Here is a 22,128-nt window from a genome sequence, read left to right as displayed (position 1 = left end):
TTTTTTTTTTTTCTTTTTTTAAGAAAGAATCTGTAGACATGGAGTGAGCTGGGGGAGACTTGGAAAGTGCCAAACTTTCATTTAGACTCCCAAGGGTCTATATCCTGTTAGATGAAGGCTGGTTAGAAGCCTGTCAAGCAGCAACTGGAGGAGTGTTCTGGGAAACCCCTTCTGTGGCAAAAGACATATAAAATAAATTTGCCGTCTTAGACCTTTTTTTTTTTTTGAGATGGAGTCTCACTGTGTCGCTCAGGCTGGAGTGCAATGGCACAATCTCAGCTCACTACAAGCTTCGCCTCCTGGGTTCAAGCCATTCTCCTGCCTCAACCTCCTGAGTAGCTGAGACTACAGGTGCCCGCCACCACACCTGGCTAATTTTTTGTATTTTTAGTAGAGATGGGGTTTCACCATGTTGGCCAGGATGGTCTCCATCTCCTGACCTTGTGATCCACCCGTCTTGGCCTCCCAAAGTGCTGGGATTACAGGCGTGAGCCACCGCGCCCGGCATTTTTTTCAAAATTTTTTGAGACGAGTCTCACATTGTCACCCAGGCTGGAGTGCAGTGGCATGATTTTGGCTCATTGCAACCTCCAACTCCTGGGTTCAAGTGATTTTTCTGCCTCAGCCTCCCAAGTAGCTGGTATTGCAGGCGCCCACCACCACAACCGGCTTTTTTTTTTTTTTTTTGTACTTTTAGTAGAGACGGTATTTCACTATGTTAGCCAGGCTGGTCTCACACTCTTGACCTTGTGATTAGCCCACCTCAGCCTCCCAAAGTGCTGGGAATAGTGCTGGGAATACAGGCGTGAGCCACCGCGCCTGGCTCTCATCTTAGACATTTTAAGGTGTACTGTTCAGTGGTATTAAATACATTCATAATGTTGTGCAACTGTCACCACCACGTCTTTATAATTCTTTTCATCGGCCGGGCGCGGTGGCTCAAGCCTGTAATCCCAGCACTTTGGGAGGCCGAGACGGGTGGATCATGAGGTCAGGAGATCGAGACCATCCTGGCTAACACGGTGAAACCCCATCTCTACTAAAAAATACAAAAAACTAGCCGGGCGAGGTGGCGGGCGCCTGTAGTCCCAGCTACTCGGGAGGCTGAGGCAGGAGAATGGCGTGAACCCGGGAGGTGGAGCTTGCAGTGAGCTGAGATCCGGCCACTGCACTCCAGCCTGGGCGACAGAGCAAGACTCCGTCTCAAAAAAAAAAAAAAAAAAATTCTTTTCATCCTGTCATAATGAAAATCTATACCCATTAAACAATTAACTCCCCATTCTTCTTTTCTGCTAAAAACTGTAATTCTACTGTCTTTATGAGTTTGACTACTTTAAGTACCTTGTATAAGTGGAATCATATAGTATTTATCTTTTTGTGACTGGAATATATCACTTAGCATTATGTGCTCCAAGTTCATCCACATTGTAGCCTGTTGCAGAATGTCCTTCATTTTTTTTTTTTTTTTTTTTTTTTTGAGACGGAGTCTTGCTCTGTCCTGGCCCAGGCTGGAGCGCAGTGGCCGGATCTCAGCTCACTGCAAGCTCCGCCTCCCGGGTTTACGCCATTCTCCTGCCTCAGCCTCCTGGGTAGTTGGGACTACAGGCGCCCGCCACCTCGCCCGGCTAGTTTTTTGTATTTTTTTTTAGTAGAGACGGGGTTTCACCGTGTTAGCCAGGATGGTCTCGATCTCTCGACCTCGTGATCCGCCCGTCTCGGCCTCCCAAAGTGCTGGGATTACAGGCTTGAGCCACCGCGCCCGGCCTGTCCTTCATTTTTAAGGCCTAATAATATTCCACTGTATGTATATACCACATTTTGCTTACCCAATCATCTATCTGTAGACACTGGGGTTGCCTCCATGTTTTTGGTATTATGAATAACGCTGCTATAAACATGAGTGTTTGAGTCCCTTCTTTCAATTCTTTTAAGTATATACTCAGAAATGGAATTGTTGAATCAGATGGTAGTTGTAGGTTTAATGTTTTTCTCTTTTTTTTTGGAGACAGGGTCTCTCTCTGTTGCCCAGGCAGGAGTGCAGTGGTGAGACCACAGCTCACTGCAGCCTCGACATCTAGGGTTCAAGGAATCCTCCCACCTCGGCCTCCTGAGCAGCCTTCTGAGGGAAGGGCTGAAGTTGCTGTGGACTGATATGAATACGCTGCTGGTAACTTGGGATAACTTGGATCTGTGCCACTGCTAACATTATCTTGACATTATCAAGACTTCAGGGAGTGGTGGCTCATGCCTGTAATCCCAGCACTTTGGGAGACTGAGGCGGGTGGATCACTTGAGGTCAAGAGTTCAAGACCAGCCTGGCCAACATGGTGAAACACGTCTCTACCAAAAATGCAAAAATTAGCGGAGTGTGGTGGCAGGTGCCTGTAATCCAAGCTACTTAGGAGGCTGAGGCAGGAGAATCACTTGAATCCGGGAGGCGAAGGTTGCAGTGAGCTGAGCTCTCGCCACTGCACTCCAGCCTAGGTGACAGAGCAAGACTCAAAAAGTCTGGCTGGACGTGGTGGCTCACGCCTGTAATCCCAGCACTTTGGGAGGCCGAGGCGGGTGGATCACCTAAGGTCGGGATGTCAGGAGCTCGAGACCAGCCTGACCAACATGGAGAAGCGTTGTCTCTACTAAAAATACAAAATTAGCCAAGCGTGGTGGTGTATGCCTGTAATCCCAGCTACTCGGGAGGCTAAGGCAGGAGAATCATGCCACTGCACTCCAGCCTGGGCAACAAGAGCAAAACTCCATTTCAAAAAAAAAAAAAATTTCAACTTAGGGGCATAAAGTACAGGTGCATGCCACCACAGCCAGCTAATTTTTATGTTTTTTGTAGAGGTTGCCCAGACTGGTCTCGAACTCCTTGGCTCAAGAGATCCCCCTCGCCTCAGCCTCCCAAAGTGCTATATATTTAATGTTTTTGAGGAACTACTCTAATTTTTTCCATAGTGGCTGCACCATTTTACACCCTCATCAATAGGGCATAAGAGTTCCCATTTCTTTCTTTTTTTTTTTTTTTTTTTTTTGAGACAGAGTCTTGCTCTGTTGCCCAGGCTGGAGTGCAGTGGCTAATTTTTTTGTATTTTAGTAGAGACAGGATTTCACCATGTTGCCCAGGCAGGTCTTGAACTCCTGAGCTCAGGCAATCTGCCTGTCTTGGCCTTCCAAAGTGCGAGGATTACAGGTGTGAGCCACTGCACCAGGCCAGGTTCCTATTTCTTTTTTTTTTTTTTTTTTTTTTTGAGACGGAGTCTCGCTCTGTCGCCCAGGCTGGAGTGCAGTGGCCGGATCTCAGCTCACTGCAAGCTCCGCCTCCCGGGTTTACACCGTTGTCCTGCCTCAGCTTCCCGAGTAGCTGGGACTACAGGCGCCTGCCACCTCGCCCAGCTAGTTTTTTGTATTTTTTTAGTAGATACGGGGTTTCACCGTGTTAGCCAGGATGGTCTCGATCTCCTGACCTCGTGATCCGCCCGTCTCGGCCTCCCAAAGTGCTGGGATTACAGGCTTGAGCCACCGTGCCCGGCCCCATATTTCTTTTTATCCTTGTAAACACTTGTTATTTTCTGTATTTTGTTTAATAGCCATCCTAATTGGTGAGTTGGTAATCTCATTTTAGTTTTGATTTGCATATTCCTAATGATGTTGAGATTTTTTCATGCATCAGTAAGCACTGGAGCATGAAAAAATCTTGGGCCGGTTGCAGTGGCTCACACCTGTAATCCCAACACTTTGGGAGGCTGAGGCGGGTGGATCACCTGAGGTCAGGAGTTTGAGACCAGCCTGGCCAACATGGCGAATCCTCATCTCTACTAAAAATATAAAAATTAGCCGTGCATGGTGGTATGCACCTGTAATCCCAGTTACTCTGGAGGCTGAGTCAGAGAATTGCTTGAACCCTGGAAGCAGAAGTTGCAGTGAGCCAAGATTGTGCCGCTGCACTCTAGCCTGGGTGACAGAGCCAGACTCTGTCTCAAAACAAACAAACAAACAAACAAAAAAACAAACTTATTTGGATAAATGGCTATTTAATTCATTTACCCTTTTGGTCTCGTTGTTTGCTTTCTTGTTAAGTATTAGGAATTTTCTGTATATTCTCGATATTGATCACACATCAGATACATGAATAACTTCAAATAGTGACTTTGTCTAATAGCTCAGTTTTCAGAATTTCAGTATAATTGTTAAAAATAAATCAATTAGGGCCAGGCACGGTGGCTCACGCCTATAATCCCAGCACTTTGGGAGGCTGAGGTGGGTGGATCACGAGGTCAGATCGAGACCATCCTAGCTGACATGGTGATGGTGGTGGTGGGCACCTGTAGTCCCAGCTACTCGGGAGGCTGAGGCAGGAGAATGGTGTGAAGCCAGGAGGCGGAGCTTGCAGTAAGCCGAGATCGTGGCACTGCACTCCAGCCTGGGTGACAGAGTGAGACTCTGTCTCAAAAAAAAAAAAAAATCAATTAGGTAATTATAAATGGTAGACATAAAGACTTTTCATGTAATTTGACATCTTACCATTATGTTACATAATTAATAGATACTAAATGTCTTGGTTGGTACCAAATAAGATTAAAGAACTGAAATACAAATTGCTGAACATAAATGTTTGTTTTTGGCATTTTAAATTTTATAAAAACTCTAAATAGGCCAGCTGTGGTGGCTCACACTTGTAATCCCAGCACTTTGGGAGGAGGGTGGATCATGAGGTCAGGAGTTCAAGACCAGCCTTGCTAACATGGTGAAAACCCTGTCTCTACTAAAAATACAAAAATTAGCTGGGTGTGGTGGCGGGCACCTGTAGTCCCAGCTACTCGGGAGGCTGAGGTTCAAGAGAATTGCTTGAACCTGGGAGGAGAAGGTTGAAGTGAGCCAAGATGGTGCCACTGCACTCTAGCCTGGCAGACAGAGTGAGACTCCGTCTCAAAAAAAAAAAAAAAACAAAGAAAAAGGAAAAGAACCAATAGGACAGAAAGACGTGAAGAAAGTTATTAATATGAAGATACATTTTTGGTAAGGCAAGTTAAAAGCAAAAGAGAATAACTTTGTATGAGAAAGAATCTTATGTGATAAATATTGGTCCCTAAAGTGATTTTTTTTTCTTAAAGAAAGCATAGGACAAAGCAGAAAGTCAAAGCATGTTGTCAAAGGTCTGAATAAGTTGCGATAAAGTTAGTGGTGACAGAGATCTGAATTACCCCATTACCAGTGGCATATTCATAGGAGTCCCCAGCAACTTCAGCCCCTGACTTCTCAGAAGAAAGAATTTGGGCTGGGCACGGTGGCTCAAGCCTGTAATCCCAGCACTTTGGGAGGCCGAGACGGGTGGATCACGAGGTCAGGAGATCAAGACCATCCTGGCTAACACGGTGAAACCCCGTCTCTACTAAAAAATACAAAAAACTAGCCAGGTGAGGTGGCGGGCGCCTGTAGTCCCAGCTACTCGGGAGGCTGAGGCAGGAGAATGGTGTAAACCTGGGAGGCGGAGCTTGCAGTGAGCTGAGATCCGGCCACTGCACTCCAGCCTGTGCCACAGAGCAAGACTCCATCTCAAAAAAAAAAAAAAAAAAAGAATTCAACTGAGGGGAAGCAGAAAAAGAGACTGAGGCAAGTTTCAGAGCATGAGTGGAAGTTTATTTTAAAAGGCTTTAGAACAGTAAAGAAAGGAAAATTCATTTGGAAGAGAGCCAAACATATGCCTGAAGGTCCAAGAGAGAAAAAACCCCTCCCCCCTTCCCCCAAAAAAAGAGTCTTTGGCCGGGCGCAGTGGCTCACACCTGTAATCCCAGCACTTTGGGAGGCGAAGGAGGGTGGATCATGAGGTCAGGAGATCGAGACCATCCTGGCCAATATGGTGAAACCCCGTCTCTACTAAAAATACAAAAATTAGGCTGGGCGTGGTGGCTCAAGCCTGTAATCCCAGCACTTTGGGAAGTCGAGACGGGCGGATCACGAGGTCAGGAAATCAAGACCATCCTGGCTAACACGGTGAAACCCCGTCTCTACTAAAAAATACAAAAAACTAGGCGGGCGCCTGTAGTCCCAGCTACTCCGGAGGCTGAGGCAGCGTAAACCCAGGAGGCGGAGCTTGCAGTGAGCTGAGATCCGGCCACTGCACTCCAGCCCGGGCGACAGAGTGAGTCTCCGTCTCAAAAAAAACAAAAAAACAAAAAACAAAAATTAGCTGGACACGGTGGCGTGCACCTGTAATCCTAGCTACTCGGGAGGCTGAGGTAGGAGAATCACTTGAACCTGGGAGGTGGAGGTTGCAGTGAGCCGAGATCACGCCACTGCACTCCAGCCTGGGCAACAGAGTAAGATATCGTCTCAAAAAAAAAAAAAAAAAAAAAAAAGACTTTAACCTTGATCCTAGGACTTTATAGACTCACCTCTTTCCCATGATTCTTCCTTTAGGGTGGGCTCGCCAAATGCGCAGTGCTTTCCTTACCCTTTGGAATTAGGCACATGCAACATGTTTAGGGAGTTATGCACATGCCCATCTGAGGCTTTTTTCCTTTTTCTGGTGGCATGTGCCCCTGGTAGGTCATGTCACCATTTTGTCTCTTAACACACATGGCCAAGAAGCTGCTTTTCCCTGGGCCTGCATTCAGTTAACACTTTTAATGTTAACAGGTGTGGACCATCAGGAGATTGTCCCTCCTTGGAATTATCTTTTTTTCTTTTTTTTCTTTAAGACGGAGTTTCGCTCTGTCACCTAGGCTGGAGTTGCATGGTATGATCTCAGTTCACTGCGACTTCTGCCTCCTGGGTTCAAGTGATGCTCCTGTCTCAGCCTCCCGAGTAGCTGGGACTACAGGCATATGCCACCATTGCTGGCCAATTTTTGTATTTTTAGCAGAGACAAAGTTTCATCTTGTTGGTCAGGGTGGTCTTGAACTCCTGACCTCAAATGATCCGCCTGCCTTGGCCTCCCAAAGTGCTGGAATTAAAGGCGTGAGCCACTGCGCCTGGCAGAATTATCATTTTTCAAGAGGCAGTGTCAAAACTGCCAAACCATTACCTGACATTCCTAGTGGGTGGGCAGAGAGCCCTCACCTGCCTCGCTGATGCCTAACTATGTGTAACTATAAAATTCATGAAGGATAAATTTATGCAATAAATTTTGTGTGTGACCAAGTTGGCTATAATTAAAAGGCAATTAGCTTTGATATTAAAAATACAGTAATATAAAATGGCCAGGTGCGATGGCTCACACCTGTAATCCCAGTACTTCGGGAGGCCAAAGTAGGTGGATCACTTGAGCTCAGAATTTCAATACTAGCCTGGGCAACATGATGAACCCTGTCTACAAAAAACAGAAAACTAGGGCGGGCACCAGTGGCTCATGCCTGTAATCCCAGCACTCTGGGAGGCCGAGGTGGGCGGATCATGAAGTCAAGAGATTGAGACTATCCTGGCCAACGTTGTGAAACCCCGTCTCTACTAAAAATACAAAAATTAGCTGGGCATGGTGGTGTGCACCTGTAGTCCCAGCTACTCGGGAGGCTGAGGCAGGAGAATCACTTGAACCCAGGAGGCAGTGGTTGCAGTAAGCGGAGATCGCGCCATTGCACTCCAGACTGGGCAACACTGTGAGACTCTGTCTCAAAAAAAAAAAAAGAAAAGAAAAGAAAAGAAAACTATAGCCAGGCATGGTGGCACATGCCTATAGTCCCAGCTACTTGGGAAGCTGAGGTGGGAGGATGGCTTGAGCCTGGGTGGTGGAGGTTGCAGTGAGCCAAGATTGTGCCACAATACTCCAGCCTGGGCAATAGAGCCAGATCTTAACTCAAGAAAATAAAAAGGGGGGCAAAAAGATAAATAATCCTATAGAAAAATGAGCTAACAATATGAAAACTCTCAAAGAAGCAAATCTGGCAGCAAGTGAGGTTTATACTCATCAAAGAAGCATACAATTAAGTAGCATCATAGGATCTATTGCAGGGCCAGAGGATATGTTGTTCTTTTGGACCTGATTCTGACAACATCTATTAAAAATTTTAAAATAGCATCCATCCCTTTATCTACCAATCCCTTCCCTATAATCTGACCCACAGAAATAAAAACAACTGAAATTGAAGGGGTGATTACACGAATTTTTATTGTAGCATTTCTTATGGTGGCAAATAAGCAAACTGTGAGTAAACAAGGGGGCAGATGAATAAATTTACAGTATACAATATTAGAGAATATTATATTGCAATTGCTCATCTTACTCTGACCATCAAAATCATTCTTTTTGCTGGGTCCAGGACCATGGCTAACTCAAGGCACAAAAAGATAGTACTGCTGGTTTGGTCTGAATTTGAGTCCTAGTTATTCTGGTGACTTCAAGGCTACACAAGCACATGGGCAAAACACTTACAAAATATGAAAGATTATTTAACTAAAGCAAAATGAAGAACGGAAGAAGACAGAATAGTTTAGATTCATGTAGACATACAAATATTTTCTTTGGGTATATTACCTCAGAAAATCAACAACTGTCATTTTTAATCTTATCTCAAGACCAACCTCCAGAAACGCTAATAAGTGCTATAGTAATATTAACAATATATTGAGTTTAAAAGAAAATGATATATTTAAAATCACTCTAAGGTTTCAATGCTGTATACTCATTTTCATAATCATTCAAAAATATCAGGCCAGGCATGGTGGCTCATGCCTGTAATCCCAGTGCTTTGGGAGTCCGAGGTGGGCAGATCACCTGAGGTCAGGAGTTCAAGACCAGCCTGACCAACATTAGAGAAACACCGTCTCTACTAAAAAAACAAAATTAGCCGGGCGTGGTGGCTCATGCCTGTAATCCCAGCTCTCTGGGAAGCCGAAGCAGGTGGATTACCTCAAGTTGGGAATTCAAGACCAGCCTGGCCAACATGGTGAAATTCCATCTCTACTGAAAATACAAAATTAGCCGGGCGTGGTGGCACATACCTGTAATCCCAGCTACTCAGGAGGCTGAGGCAGGAGAACCACTTGAACCTGGGAGGCGGAGGTTGCAGTGAGCCGAGATTGTGCCATTGCACTGCAGCCTGGGCAACAAGAACAAAACTCCGTCTCAAAAAAAAAAAAAAAAAAATCATTAGTAGTTTTCTCTGTCAATTTATTGTGGAAGGAAATCAAGTAAACAGAAATTCTCAAAAAGATTTGCTTCAAATAAGAGAACATTGTTTAGGTGGAAGATCTCCTTTTTCAGCACTGTCTTCCCAAGGTAACAAGGGGGTTGGGATTGACTTGGGTGTGTCTGACATAACTGTGAAAGAAATTTAGTCTGCAAGTTAAAACTGAAGCTGAAATCCACGAGTTAATGTTTTACTCAATGGCTTATAAAAAAAAGTTAAGAGTGACACAGTTTTCTCATTTTAAAAGTGGCTAATTTATAATGCTAATACTGGTTATGCAGAGTATTAAAATTTCTGATAAATGTTTTGGTGAAAACTAATTCTCTCCATGTCTGTGCATATATTATTTAATAATATGATCCTTAAATGTATGTGATCAACCTGTGGCAAATTATAACCTCCAAGACTATATACAGATTAGAACTACATACAGATTATGTAAAGATTACTCTTGTGACACGAGTTAGTTTAATTGCATTTAAGTTGCCACCCCAATTAAAAATTATTTCATATGATTTTAGAAATATCTTATATAGAATATTAGTATCTCACTAGGAATGTAAGTCCATTTATAATGTTTCCTGTATAGCTTCCTCACTCCTCTCTGGACTTTTTAATTTTCAGAAGTTTAAGGAAATAAATAGCACGAATGATAGAATGAACACAAATATTACCACCACCCAGAATTAACATTTTGTTAGTTTACTTAGAATGTTTATGTCTTTTTAATAAGAAATAGATACAAAATTGAAGTATCCTTTAACTACCATGCTTGGTAACATTTCCCTTCCACCTCCTTTCTTCCTAGAGGTAACCACTCCACTTTTGGGAATTGAGTACATACATATCCTTTCAATCCATTCTTTAGTTTTACATAATTTATCTATAACCATGCTTAGTACTAGGGCTGGTTAGTGTTGATTTTATTCAAATTCACAAAAGCATCATTACAGTATGTTCTTCATTTTTCTTCACTTGAATGTTTTTTTTTTTAATCTTTCTGTTAATATATAGACTTAATTTGTTACTTAACTGCTAGAGAGTATTCTACTATGTTACTATGTCACATTTTATTCATCTATTTCACAAGAGACAGGCATCTGTTTCCTAATTTCTGGCTATTATAACTCATGATGCAATGAGTTATACAGCTACAGACCAGTATGTGATTCCCTGTGTTCATGTGTTTCTTGGGTATATGCATATATATAGTAGTTCCCCCTTATCCACAGCTTTGCTTTCCATGGTTTCAGTTACCTGTGGTCACCACAGTTCATAAACAGTTGAGAATAGTACAATAAGGTATTCTGAGAAAGATCATATTCACATAACTTTTATGATTATAGCATATTGTTATAATTGTTCCATTATATTTATTATTGTTTTAAATCTCTTGCTGTGTCTAATGTGTAAACTAAATTTTATCATAGGTATGTATACATAAGAAAAAAACATAGACATAGAGTTTGGTCCTATCTGGGTTTCAGGTATCCACTGGGGTTCTTAGAGTCCATCCCTTGCAGAAAATAGGGGACTACCATACTCAAGAGTGGAACTACCAGGTATTCTGGAATGTTTTAGAAATTCTTTCCTGCCCTAAGGTTTTAAAAATATTTTCTTATAAAACTGTTATATTGTTAAGTATTGCTTTTTGCATTTTAGTCTTCAGTACTTTTAGAATTCATAAGAAAAATATTTTAACATATGATGGGAAAGATCTATTATTTTTCCATATGAAGAGTCAATTACTTTTTAAATAATCCATGATTTCCCCACCAATTTGGGATACCGCCTCTATCAATTACCAATTCCCCATATATTCATGCATGTATTTCTGAATTCAATATTCTGTCTCAGTTTGACTGCTTCAACAACACATACTTTTGATGATTCTAGTTTTACAAGTCATATACGTAGCAAAACATATCACAAAAATGATAATTTTGTCTCTTAATTTCAAAACCTTATACGTCTCCTATCTATTTCTTAATGCATCTGGTAGGCCTTCCAGGAACACATTAAGTAGTGTCCATGACTAGATCCTAACTTTAATGAGAATACTCTTAGAAGTAGAGCATTGATAATGCTTGTTGTGGGAGTTTTGGGGGTATGGGTTTTCTTTATACTATAATACTTATTAAACATCACAGTATTTAAGTTTTGAATTGCTGCTGAAGGACTTCCCACATTCATGTCACTTTAATGTAAAATGAATTTTCCAACACACTACTAAGTGTAAAATCTGCTGAACGTTTTGCTAAATCCAAGGCATTCATAGAGAACTTTAATGAGTATGAATTCTCTGGTGTCTAATGTGATGTGACTTTTGGCTGAAAGCTTTCCCACATTCACTACATTGATAAGGTTTTTCACCAGTATGGATTCTCATGTGCAGAGCAAGGGTTGAGAACTGAGAAAAGGCTTTCCCACATTCATTACAACCATAGGGTTTCTCACCTGTATGGCTTCTCATATGCACAGTGAGAGATGAGCTTTGACAGAAGGCTTTCCCACAGACCTTACACTCATAAGGCTTATCACCCGTATGAATTCTCACGTGTACAATAAGTGATGTGATTCGAGAGAAGGCTTTTCCACATTTATTACATTCATAGGGTTTCTCTCCTGTATGAATATTGTGATGTTTAATGAGGTATTGCTTCTGCCTGAAGATTGTTCCACATTCATTGCATTTGTAGGGTTTCTCTCCAATATGAATTTTCTCATGCTCAGTGAGATTTGATTTGCCACTGAAGGCTTTCCCACATTCCTTACATGTATAAGGTTTCTCTCCTGTGTGACTTCTCTGGTGTCTAATGAGGCTTGACTTCTGAATGAAAGCTTTCCCACACCCTTTACATTCATAAGGTTTCTCTCCAGTGTGGATTCTCTGATGTATAATGAGGTTTTCCTTCTGGCTAAAAGCTTTTCCACACTCACTACATTTAAAGGGCTTCTTTCCAGTATGGATGTTCTGATGTTTAACGAGGTATTGCTTCTGGGTGAAGGCTCTTCCACACTGATTACATTCAAATGGTTTTTCTCCAGTATGAATTTTCTCATGCTCAGTGAGATACGCTTTGCCGTTAAAGGCTTTGCCACATTCCTTACATGCATAGGGTTTGGTTCCTGTATGATTTTTCTGGTGTCTGATGACGGTTGGCATCTGAATAGAAACTTTTTCACATTCATAAGGTTTCTCTCCGGTGTGATGTTTCTGATGAGAAAGGAAGTTTTCTTTCTGGCCGAAGGCTTTTCCACATTTATTACATTTATATGCCTTCTTTCCTGTGTGACTTCTAAGGTGTAGAGTAAGGGATGAGACTCGAGAGCACACTTTACCACATTCAGTACATTCATGAGATTTCTCTCCAGTATGCATGTTCTTATGCTCTAGGAGGTTTTGCTTCAGGCTAAAGGTTTTTCTACATTCATTACATTCATAAGGTTCCTCTCCAGTATGAATTTGATCATGCTGAAGGAGATCTGATTCATGCTGAAGACTTTCCAACATGCCTATCATGCATGTGAATGTAATCAGGAGATTTCCCTAGTATCAAATAAGATGTAATAATGATGAAAGCTTTCCCACATTCACTAAATTCATAGGGTGTATTTTCAATACTAATTCTCGGGTATCTAATGAAGTTAAATTTATGATGGAAGACTTTTCTCACACTGATTACCCTGAGATGAGATGATTACAAAAAGGGATAAAATGTAACATTCTCTTTATATTCTTGATGGTTCTTATACAGCTTCTCTCATATTTAGGTATAAATTATTTATAAATTATGTTTCAAACTGTTTTAAACTGAGTCCCATACACAGAAGGGTAGTCTTGAAGAATCAATGACTGTGTTCAGAGGAAATACTTTGTTTCCTAAATTTTTCCTCAGTCTGTATTTTCACAGAGAAAGATGAGACTTAATTTACAAGTCTTTCATGTTGCGTCTTTATCTGTTTATAAACTTCCCAGGCTTCTTCTAAAAGGAAGTACAAAAAAATCATCATTGAAAAAGAGTTAATAAAATATATAGTGCCTGGCACATAATAAATATCCAATAAATTAGGTTATCATTATCATCAACGTAACATCACTAACACCTTTGAAGTTTCCCATTATTAATCTGATTTCAGAAATGTGTTATTGTAAAACAGATTTTTTTATTGAGATGGAATTTTGCTCTTGTTACCCACGCTGGAGGGCAATGGCGTGACTTTGGCTCACGGCAACCTCTGCCTTCTGGGTTCAAGCGATTCTCATGCTTCAGCCTCCGGAGTAGCTGGGATTACAGGAGCCCGCCACCACGCCTGGCTAATTTTTGTATTTTTAGTAGAGACGAGGTTTCTCCATGTTGGCCAGGCCAGTCTGGAACTCCTGACTTCAGGTGATCCGCCCGCCTCAGCCACCCAAAGTGCTGGGATTACAGGCATGAGCCACTGCGCATGGCTGTAAAATAGATTCTTTATCCAAGCCTAGTCTCATTATAAAATAAAGTTCAAATACAAATAACGTTCCCAGGTATGTGTAATTTTTTTTTTTTTTTTTTGAGACGGAGTCTCACTGTGTCTCCCAGGCTGGAGTGCAGTGGCGCGATCTCGGCTCACTGCAAGCTCCGCCCCCCGGGTTCACGCCATTCTCCCGCCTCAGCCTCCCAAGTAGCTGGGACTACAGGCGCCCGCTACCGCGCCCGGCTAGTTTTTTGTATTTTTAGTAGAGACGGGGTTTCACCATGTTAGCCAGGATAGTCTCGATCTCCTGACCTTGTGATCCACCCGCCTCGGCCTCCCAAAGTGCTGGGATTACAGGCTTGAGCCACCGCACCCGGCCGGTATGTGTAATTTTAACTGCTTTTAAATGTAACCCAGCACGCTTCATAAATCAGTAAAATCAGAGAAAATAAGGCGAAGTATGATGGTTCATACCTATAATCCCAGCATTTTGGAAGGGTGAGGCAGGAAAATTGCTTGAGGCCAGGAGTTTGAGAGCAGCCTGCATAACATAGTGAGACTCCCGTCTCTATAAAAAATTTAAAAACTAGCCAGGTATGGTGCCTGTAGTCCTAGCTACTGAGGAGGTTGAGGTGGGCAGATTGCTTAAGCCCAGGATTTCAAGGCTGCAATGAGCTATGATCGTGCCAGTGTCTGGGTGACAGAGCAGGACTCAGTCTTTTATTTTATTTTTTGAGGCGGAGTCTTGCTCTGTCGCCCAGGCTGGAGTGCAGTGGCGTGATCACGGCTCACTGCAAGTTCCACCTCTTGGGTTCAAGCCATTCTCCTGCCTCAGCCTCCCGAGTAGCTGGGACTACAGGTGCCCGCCACCACGCCCGGCTAATTTTTTGTATTTTTAGTAGAGATGGGGTTTCACAGTATTAGCCAGGATGGTCTCAATCTCCTGACCTCATGATCTGCCCGCCTCGGCCTCCCAAAGTGCTGGGATTACAGGTGTGAGCCACTGTGCCCAGCCGACTCGGTCTTTAAAACATAAAGAATAGGTGAGAAACAGGATGAAAGGACAAATACTTAAAAGACTGGGAGAGCATAGGAAGACAGGACAAAAATAAAATGAACAGAAAATTTTAAATACGGTGTTTATTTCTATGTCTTCCCAAAACACCATTAAAATGACAGTAAAGGGTGAAAGGGGACACACACTTTTTTTTTTTTTTTTTTTGAGACAGAGTCTGGCTCTGTCACCCAGGCTGGAGTGCAGTGGCCGGATCTCAGCTCACTGCAAGCTCCGCCTCCCGGGTTCCCGCCATTCTCCTGCCTCAGCCTCCCGGGACACACACTTTTAAGAACTAAAAAGTAGGCCGGGCGCGGTGGCTCAAGCCTGTAATCCCAGCACTTTGGGAGGCCGAGACGGGCGGATCACGAGGTCAGGAGATCGAGACCATCCTGGCTAACACGGTGAAACCCCGTCTCTACTAAAAAAAAATACAAAAAACTAGCCGGGCGATGTGGCGGGCGCCTGTAGTCCCAGCTACTCGGGAGGCTGAGGCAGAATGGCGTGAACCCGGGAGGCGGAGCTTGCAGTGAGCTGAGATCCGGCCACTGCACTCCAGCCTGGGCGACAGAGCGAGACTCCGTCTCAAAAAAAAAAAAAAAAAAAAAAAAAAAAAACTAAAAAGTTAAGAAGATATCAGTGGACAAAAAGTATTAGGAGGACTAGGGATAGTGGCTCATTCCTGTAATCCCAGCACTTTGGGATGCCAAGGCTGGAGGACTGCTTGAGGCCAAGAGTTTGAGATCAGCCTAAGCAGCACAGCAAGGCTTTATCTCTACAAAAATTTAAAAAATTAGGGAGGTGCAGTAGCATACACCTGTAGTCTTAGTTACTTGGGAGGCTGAAGTAGGAGGATAGATTGAGCCCAGGACTTCGAGGCTGCAGTATGCTATCATCATGCCATTGCAATCCAGCCTAGGTGACAGAGCATGACCTTGTCTCTAAAAAAAAAAAAGTATTAGGAAATTTTGGAAAGAAAGCAAATAGAGAACTGTAAATTAACAGCAGAACTGAGTGGTTTAAAGAAAAGCCAGCAGATGTGGGTGCCAGCTTCACAGGTCTGTAACACAGATATTGACAGACAGGCTCTATCAGTGGAGAGACTGGGCAAGAATGGAAGGCAGGGCTTACAAAATGACTGTGAAAGGACCAGCTAATGCCCTGAGCTCTCCTAGCTGGACAGAAATGTGAAGTTTATCATCCAGACAAAACCAAAAGGCTCCAAATTAAGTGACAACCAGCAAAGTAATGAGAGCATCATAGTAAGAAGAGAAGAATGAGTAAAAGTTTATACGTGTAACAGAGGCTCCTCTACTGTTAGATTTCCAGAATGCTGGTGGTTGCTAGGTGTCAGATGATGGAAGAATTATTTTCTTTTTTTCTTTCTTTTTTTTTTTTTTTTTTTTTGAGACAGAGTCTTGCTCTGTTGCCCAGGCTGGAGTGCAGTGGAGTGCTGCTTGGCTCACTGCAACCTCTGCCTCCCGGGTTGAAGGGATTCTCCTGCATCAGCCTCCAGAGTAGCTGGGATTACAGGCGCCTGCCATCACGCCCAGTTAATTTTTGTATTTTTAGTTAGAGATAGAGTTTTGCCATATTGGCCAGGCTGGTCTTGAACTCCTGACCTCGTGATCTGCCCACCTTGACCTCCCGAAGTGCTGGGAATACAGGCATGAGCCACTGCACCCGGCCCGGAAGAATTATTTTCTGAAAAAATGAGAGGACCATGAGAACACCTACAGATATTAACATTTAGAATCATCTAAAGAAACATATCTATATTACTGATTGATGCACAGTGAAAACCACCATTTTATAAGCCCCGCTTATGTACACAAATTAATGTAGAGCTAAAGATCAGAAAACATTTGATGAAAGCCCTAACATCAAAGCCAGATCAAACAAAATACAAGGCAAAGAGCAGAAAAACTCACTCATGTAAGACTACAATTAATATCATGGAAAGTTAGGATATTACTATTATCACTACAATGAAATATTAACAGTATTCTATAAAGAGGTGTTTTTAGAAATAAACAATATGAAATTGATCTTAAAAATTCAATATGTTGGGGAAAGAAAGTCTAGAAAATCTCCTAGAATAAAACAAGGAAGAATGGAAGAAGGGAGAAAAAAAGAGTATAATGACTGGAACATTAGTGGGTTAGTGGAAGAATCTGGAAGGTTCAACATATACTAAAGGAGTTCCAAAGAAAGTATGAGGAAAAATTAGTACAGGACATTTTCAAAGAACTAATAAAGAACACCTCCCAGAATTACAAATCATGAGTCTACATACTTAACAGGCCCATTGAGTACAAAGAACATTCCATTTAAAAAGATCCCAGCAAAAGCACATCAATACAAAATTCCAGCTAGGGATAAAAAGAGGATCCTACTTTGAGACCGGCCTGTGCAACAGTGTGATATTGTCTCTACTAAAAATAAAAAACATTATCTGGGTGTGGTGGCATATACCTGTACTCCCTTCTACTTGGGGAGGCTGAGATGGTAGGATGGCTTGAGCCCAGGGGAGCGAGCTATTATTATACTATTGAACTCCAGCTTGGGCAAGAGTGAGACTTTGTCGTTAAAAAAAAAAAAAAAAAAAAAAAAACCCCAAAAAAAAAGAACCCAAATTTGGCAAAAAGGGAATCTTTGTCGTAAAAAAAAAAAAAAAAAAAAAAAAAACCCCAAAAAACAGAATCCTAAATGTTCCAAAACAGTATTTATCATATAAAAGGAAATAAAAGAAAAAGACATACCACATCAAAAAGGCATCAGATTGCAAGACAATGGATAATCCTGACAATAAGTTGTTTCCAACCTAGACTTCTAGGTTTTACAGTTCTGTTTGAAAGTTTGGGAAGAACCAAAACACAAAAATGGACAACTAAGCAAACAAAACAAAGAGGCAAATATTAACTCAAAGAAAATCAAAAGGTTATACAAGAAATCAAACAAAATCAGAGCAAATCATTTGATTTACCAGTCAACAATGCTTACAATGTTATAGTTATGTAAATACTTACAAATGCTTTAATAAAAGAGCAGTGATCTTACTAGTATCAGAAGTCAGAAGGGGAAGTATGGGTATAACATACTGGGGGTAACCATTTTAGAACCCCGTTAGTAACCGAGAAAACAACCACTCTCAACCTCTGAATTCAAATCCACAAAATACAATATATATCAAAAGAAAAATGTATACACATTTATAACATATTTTATTAATCAGTTTATCCTATATCTTGAAAATAGATTATAAACCACCTTTTTAAACGCCCAAAGAACATTCTTAAAATCAGCCCATATAGTATTATTCCACAAAGTAGTAAAGGATGGACAAAATACTCTGACCAAAAAAACAAAAACAAAACACAACACATAGAAATGACAGAACAAAAACAAAACCTTTCACTTGTAAATTTCAAAATCTATTGGTTTGAACAAACCCTTGGCCAGAGAAAATTAAAATAAATTGCAGAATATTTAGAAATATTATTCATGAAAACAAAGTATGACAGAACCTATAAAACATATTTTTTAAAAATGCTTGGAGAATGAAGTTTTAGCATAAATGCTTACATCATTTTTTAAAAAGTAGTAAAATAAGCACTCAAAGTAATTAACATAAGAAAAAGCAAATATAAGAAAAACACACCGGGCGCGGTGGCTCATGCCTGTAATCCCAGCACTTTCGGAGGCCGAGTGGGCAGATCACTTGAGGTTAGGAGTTTGAGACCAGCCTGGCCAACATGGTGAAACCCCATCTCTACTAAAAATACCAAATTAGCTGGGTGTGGTGGTGCGCACCTGTAATCCCAGCTACTCGGGAGGGTGAGGCCGGAGAATGGCTTGAACCCTGGAGGAGGAAGTTGCAGTGAGCCAATTGTGCCACTGCACTCCAGCCTGGGCAACAGAGTGAGACTCTGTCTCAAAAAAAAAAAAAAAAAGAAAAAAGAAAAACAGAAAATTAATAAAAATAAGAAAAAGAAATTAATGTATTACAAACAGAAAAAGAGAAATAATAAATTCATGAGTGGATTCTTAGGGAAAAACTTAAAAGAAGAACAAAAAAGAAAAAGGTATTTGGAAATAACTATAGATAGAAAATAAGGATAGTACAGACTATTTTGTTAAACCCCATGCAAATAGAAAACTTAGCAAGTATAACCCATGCAAACTGAAACCAGAAAAGACAGAAAACCTAAACAGAAAAATAAACATAGAACAAAATAGGGCTGGGTGTGGTGGCTTACCCGTGTAATCCCAGCACTTTGGGAGGCCAAGGCAGGCAGATCACGAAGTCAGGAGATCAAGACCATTCTGGCTAACGTGGTGAAACCCAGTCTGTACTAAAAATACAAAAAAAAAAAAATTAGCCAGGCGTGGTGGCGGGCACCTGTAGTCCCAGCTACTCGGGAGGCTGAGGCAGAAGAATTACTCAAACGCGGGAGGCAAAGGTTGCAGTGAGCTGAGATTGCCCCACTGCACCCCAGCCTGGGTGACAGAGCGAGATTCTGTCTCAAAAAAAAAAACAAAAAAACACCAGCCTGGCCAACACCATGAGACCCTGTCTCTACAAACAATTTAAAAATTAGGTGGGCACAGTGGCAGGCGCCTGTAGTCTCAGCTGCTCAGAAGGTTGAGGTGGGAGGATTACTTGAGTTAGGAGTTCAAGGCTGCAGTGAGCTGTGATCATGCCACTGCACTCCAGCCTGGGAGACCGAGCAAGACCTTGTCTTGAAAAAAAGAAAGAAGAAGGAAAAAATAGAGCACTTGCTCCTTAAAGTCCAAGGCATAGATGGCTTAGTATGCGAATTTTACTAAACTTTGATTAGATAGTGGTATTATTTATTTAAAGTTTTCCAATTACTTTTAAAAAATTCATGAAAATTGGTATGATGCATAACAGATCAGGACTTATGCTATTATATTCCAAACAATCCAAAAGAAAATTCAAAATTACATCTCCTTTGTAATTAAAACCCTACATCCTTCACACACTTATCAGAATTGAATTTTTAATACTGTAAATGACAATGCTGAACTAAACTAGAAAACATCATCAGAATGCCAAGTAAAATGGTTCTTTCAACATTTATCCCATGGTTTAAAAAATATTCTCAGGACTGGGCGCAGTGGCTCACACCTGTAATCCCAGCACTTGGGGAGGATGAGGCAGGCAGATCACCTGAGGTCAGGAGTTCGAGACCAGCCTGGTCAACATGGTAAAACTCTGTCTCTACTAAAAATATAAAAATTAGCTAGGCATGGTGGTGGGCACCTGTAAATTCCAGCTACTCAGGAGGCTGAGGCAAAAGAATCGCTTGAACCCGGGAAGCAGAGGTTGCAGTGAGCCAGGATTGTACCACTGCACTCCAGCCTGGGTGACACAGCAAGACTCTGTCTCAAAAAATAAAGTAAGGGCAGGTGCGTTGGCTCATGCCTGTATTCCCAGCACTTTGGGAGGTTGAGGCAGGCATATCACAAGGTCAGGAGTTTGAGACCAGTCTGGCCAACACAGTGAAACCCCGTCTCTACTGAAAATACAAAAAAGTAGCGAGGCATGGTGGTGGGCGCCTGTAATCCCAGCTACTTGGGAGGGTGAGGCAGGAGAATCACTTGAACCTCGGAGGCAGAGGTTGCCATGAGCCAAGACTGTGCCACTGCACTCCACCCCGGTGACAGTGTGAGACTCCATCTCAAAAAAATAAAAAAATAAAAGCTTTCGAAATAGAAGTCAAAATGCTCTAATGGCAAGCAAACTCTTAATTGTATTCTATGTAAATAGTGACCTGTTAAAACAAGGGTTGGCGCCAGGTGTGGTGGCTCACGCCTGTAATCCCAGCACTTTGGGAGGCAGAGGCAAGTGGATCACCTGAGGTCATGAGTTCGAGACCACCCTGGCCAACATAGTGAAACCCTGTCTCTACTAGAAATATAAAAAGTTAGCTGGGCGTGGTGATGTGTTCCTGTAATGCCAGCTACTCAGGAGGCCAAGGCAGGAGAATTATTTGAACGTGGGAGGTGGAGGTCGTAGTGAGCCGAGATTGCACCATTGCACTCTGGCCTGGGCAACAAGAGTGAAACTCCATCTCAAAATAAATAAATAAAATAAAATAAAATAAAATAAAATAAACAAAAACAAAAACATCACAAGGTTGGCAAACTAAAAGTCTTTCTGGAACATGGCCATCTTTATTTATTTTCTCGTCCATGACTACTTTCACAGTATAACGCTAGAGTTGAGTAGCTGCAATGGAGACCCTGTAGCCTACAAAGACTTAAATATTAACCATCTGGCTCTTTACAGAAAAAGTTTGCTGAACTCCTGCCCTAGCGTAGCAATTCCTCCATCTTCTATCTGGCTGAAACCAGGATGCATTGTTGATCCAGCTCCAACCACAACCAGATAATAAAGAGAGAACCTGGGAGGAATCCATAGCCTTCAGGGACCATAAGCACCAAAGTTAGCACGCAAATCCAGACTATTCACTACATGAGTATTATGTTACCAAGAAATCAATTCCTACATTCCTTAAACTGGCACTTTGAGGTTTATTATAATCACTTAGCTTTACTGTGATTAGTGCACTTCTTATTGCTTTAAGTATCATGAATCTGAGATGCCTAACAAATATTAATCACCAGCCTGGACCTCTCTCCTCAACAACCAATTCAAATATCCAACTGACTACTCAACATTTCCACTTGGATGTCTAATAGTGATCTCACTTACTCTGCCCCATTCAAACTCTTGCTGCAGCTCCCAAACCAACTTCTCTCAAATTCTTCTCATCTCTTCAAATGGCAATCTCATTCTCCTTGTTGCTCAAAAAACATTTCTCTTTCTGTCAGATTACACAGTCTTTACAACCTCGTGCTTACTGGCTATTTTGGACAATCCTCTCTGTGACCACCAAGGTCTAAGCCACATGTCTTGCCTGGATTATTTAACAGCCTCCTTACCAGTCTTGCTATTTTAGCTTTCACCTCTTTACAATTCTCAACACAGCAGCCACAGTAATCTTGTCATAGTCAAATCATGTCACTGCTCTACTTGAGAGCCTTTTTGTATCCTCATAAAAACATTTAGAAGCGTATAGCAGACACTGTTAACAGTGGCTGCTTCTGGGAAACGGAATTGAAGGTGAGGAATGAAGATACATATCCAATTGTTTTAATTTTCTATCAAGTATATATATCACATTTTGGCCGGGCGCGGTGGCTCAAGCCTGTAATCCCAGCACTTTGGGAGGCCGAGATGGGCGGATCACGAGGTCAGGAGATCGAGACCATCCTGGCTAACACGGTGAAACCCCGTCTCTACTAAGAAATACAAAAAATAGCCGGGCGAGGTGGCGGGCGCCTGTAGTCCCAGCTACTCGGGAGGCTGAGGCAGGAGAATGGCATAAACCCGGGAGGCGGAGCTTGCAGTGAGCTGAGATCCGGCCACTGCACTCCAGCCTGGGCGACAGCGCGAGACTCCGT

General features: G+C 42.1%; 1 protein-coding gene across 4 annotated transcripts in view; it reads right to left on the bottom strand.

Moving 5' to 3' along the window:
* Positions 1-8,081: 8,081 nt before the first annotated feature.
* The window catches only part of ZNF260 (zinc finger protein 260), a 19,113-nt gene continuing 5,066 nt past the window's right edge, over positions 8,082-22,128 (bottom strand). The window contains exons 3-4 of one of the 4 annotated variants that reach the window (XM_025368373.1): positions 16,225-16,338; positions 8,082-13,111 (exon numbers count right to left, since the gene is read on the bottom strand). In XM_025368373.1, coding sequence (XP_025224158.1) covers positions 11,410-12,648 — 1,239 coding nt within the window. In that variant the 5' untranslated portion in view covers positions 12,649-13,111; positions 16,225-16,338 and the 3' untranslated portion in view covers positions 8,082-11,409. Of the gene's footprint in view, positions 13,112-15,467; positions 15,576-16,224; positions 16,339-22,128 lie in introns of all 4 variants that reach the window. The other 3 variants (XM_025368374.1, XM_025368376.1, XM_025368375.1) reach the window with 3 other exon arrangements.

Source organism: Theropithecus gelada, chromosome 19 (genome assembly GCF_003255815.1).
Source record: "Theropithecus gelada isolate Dixy chromosome 19, Tgel_1.0, whole genome shotgun sequence".
Lineage (NCBI taxonomy): Eukaryota > Metazoa > Chordata > Mammalia > Primates > Cercopithecidae > Theropithecus > Theropithecus gelada.
This window is presented reverse-complemented; position numbering and strand designations above follow the sequence as displayed.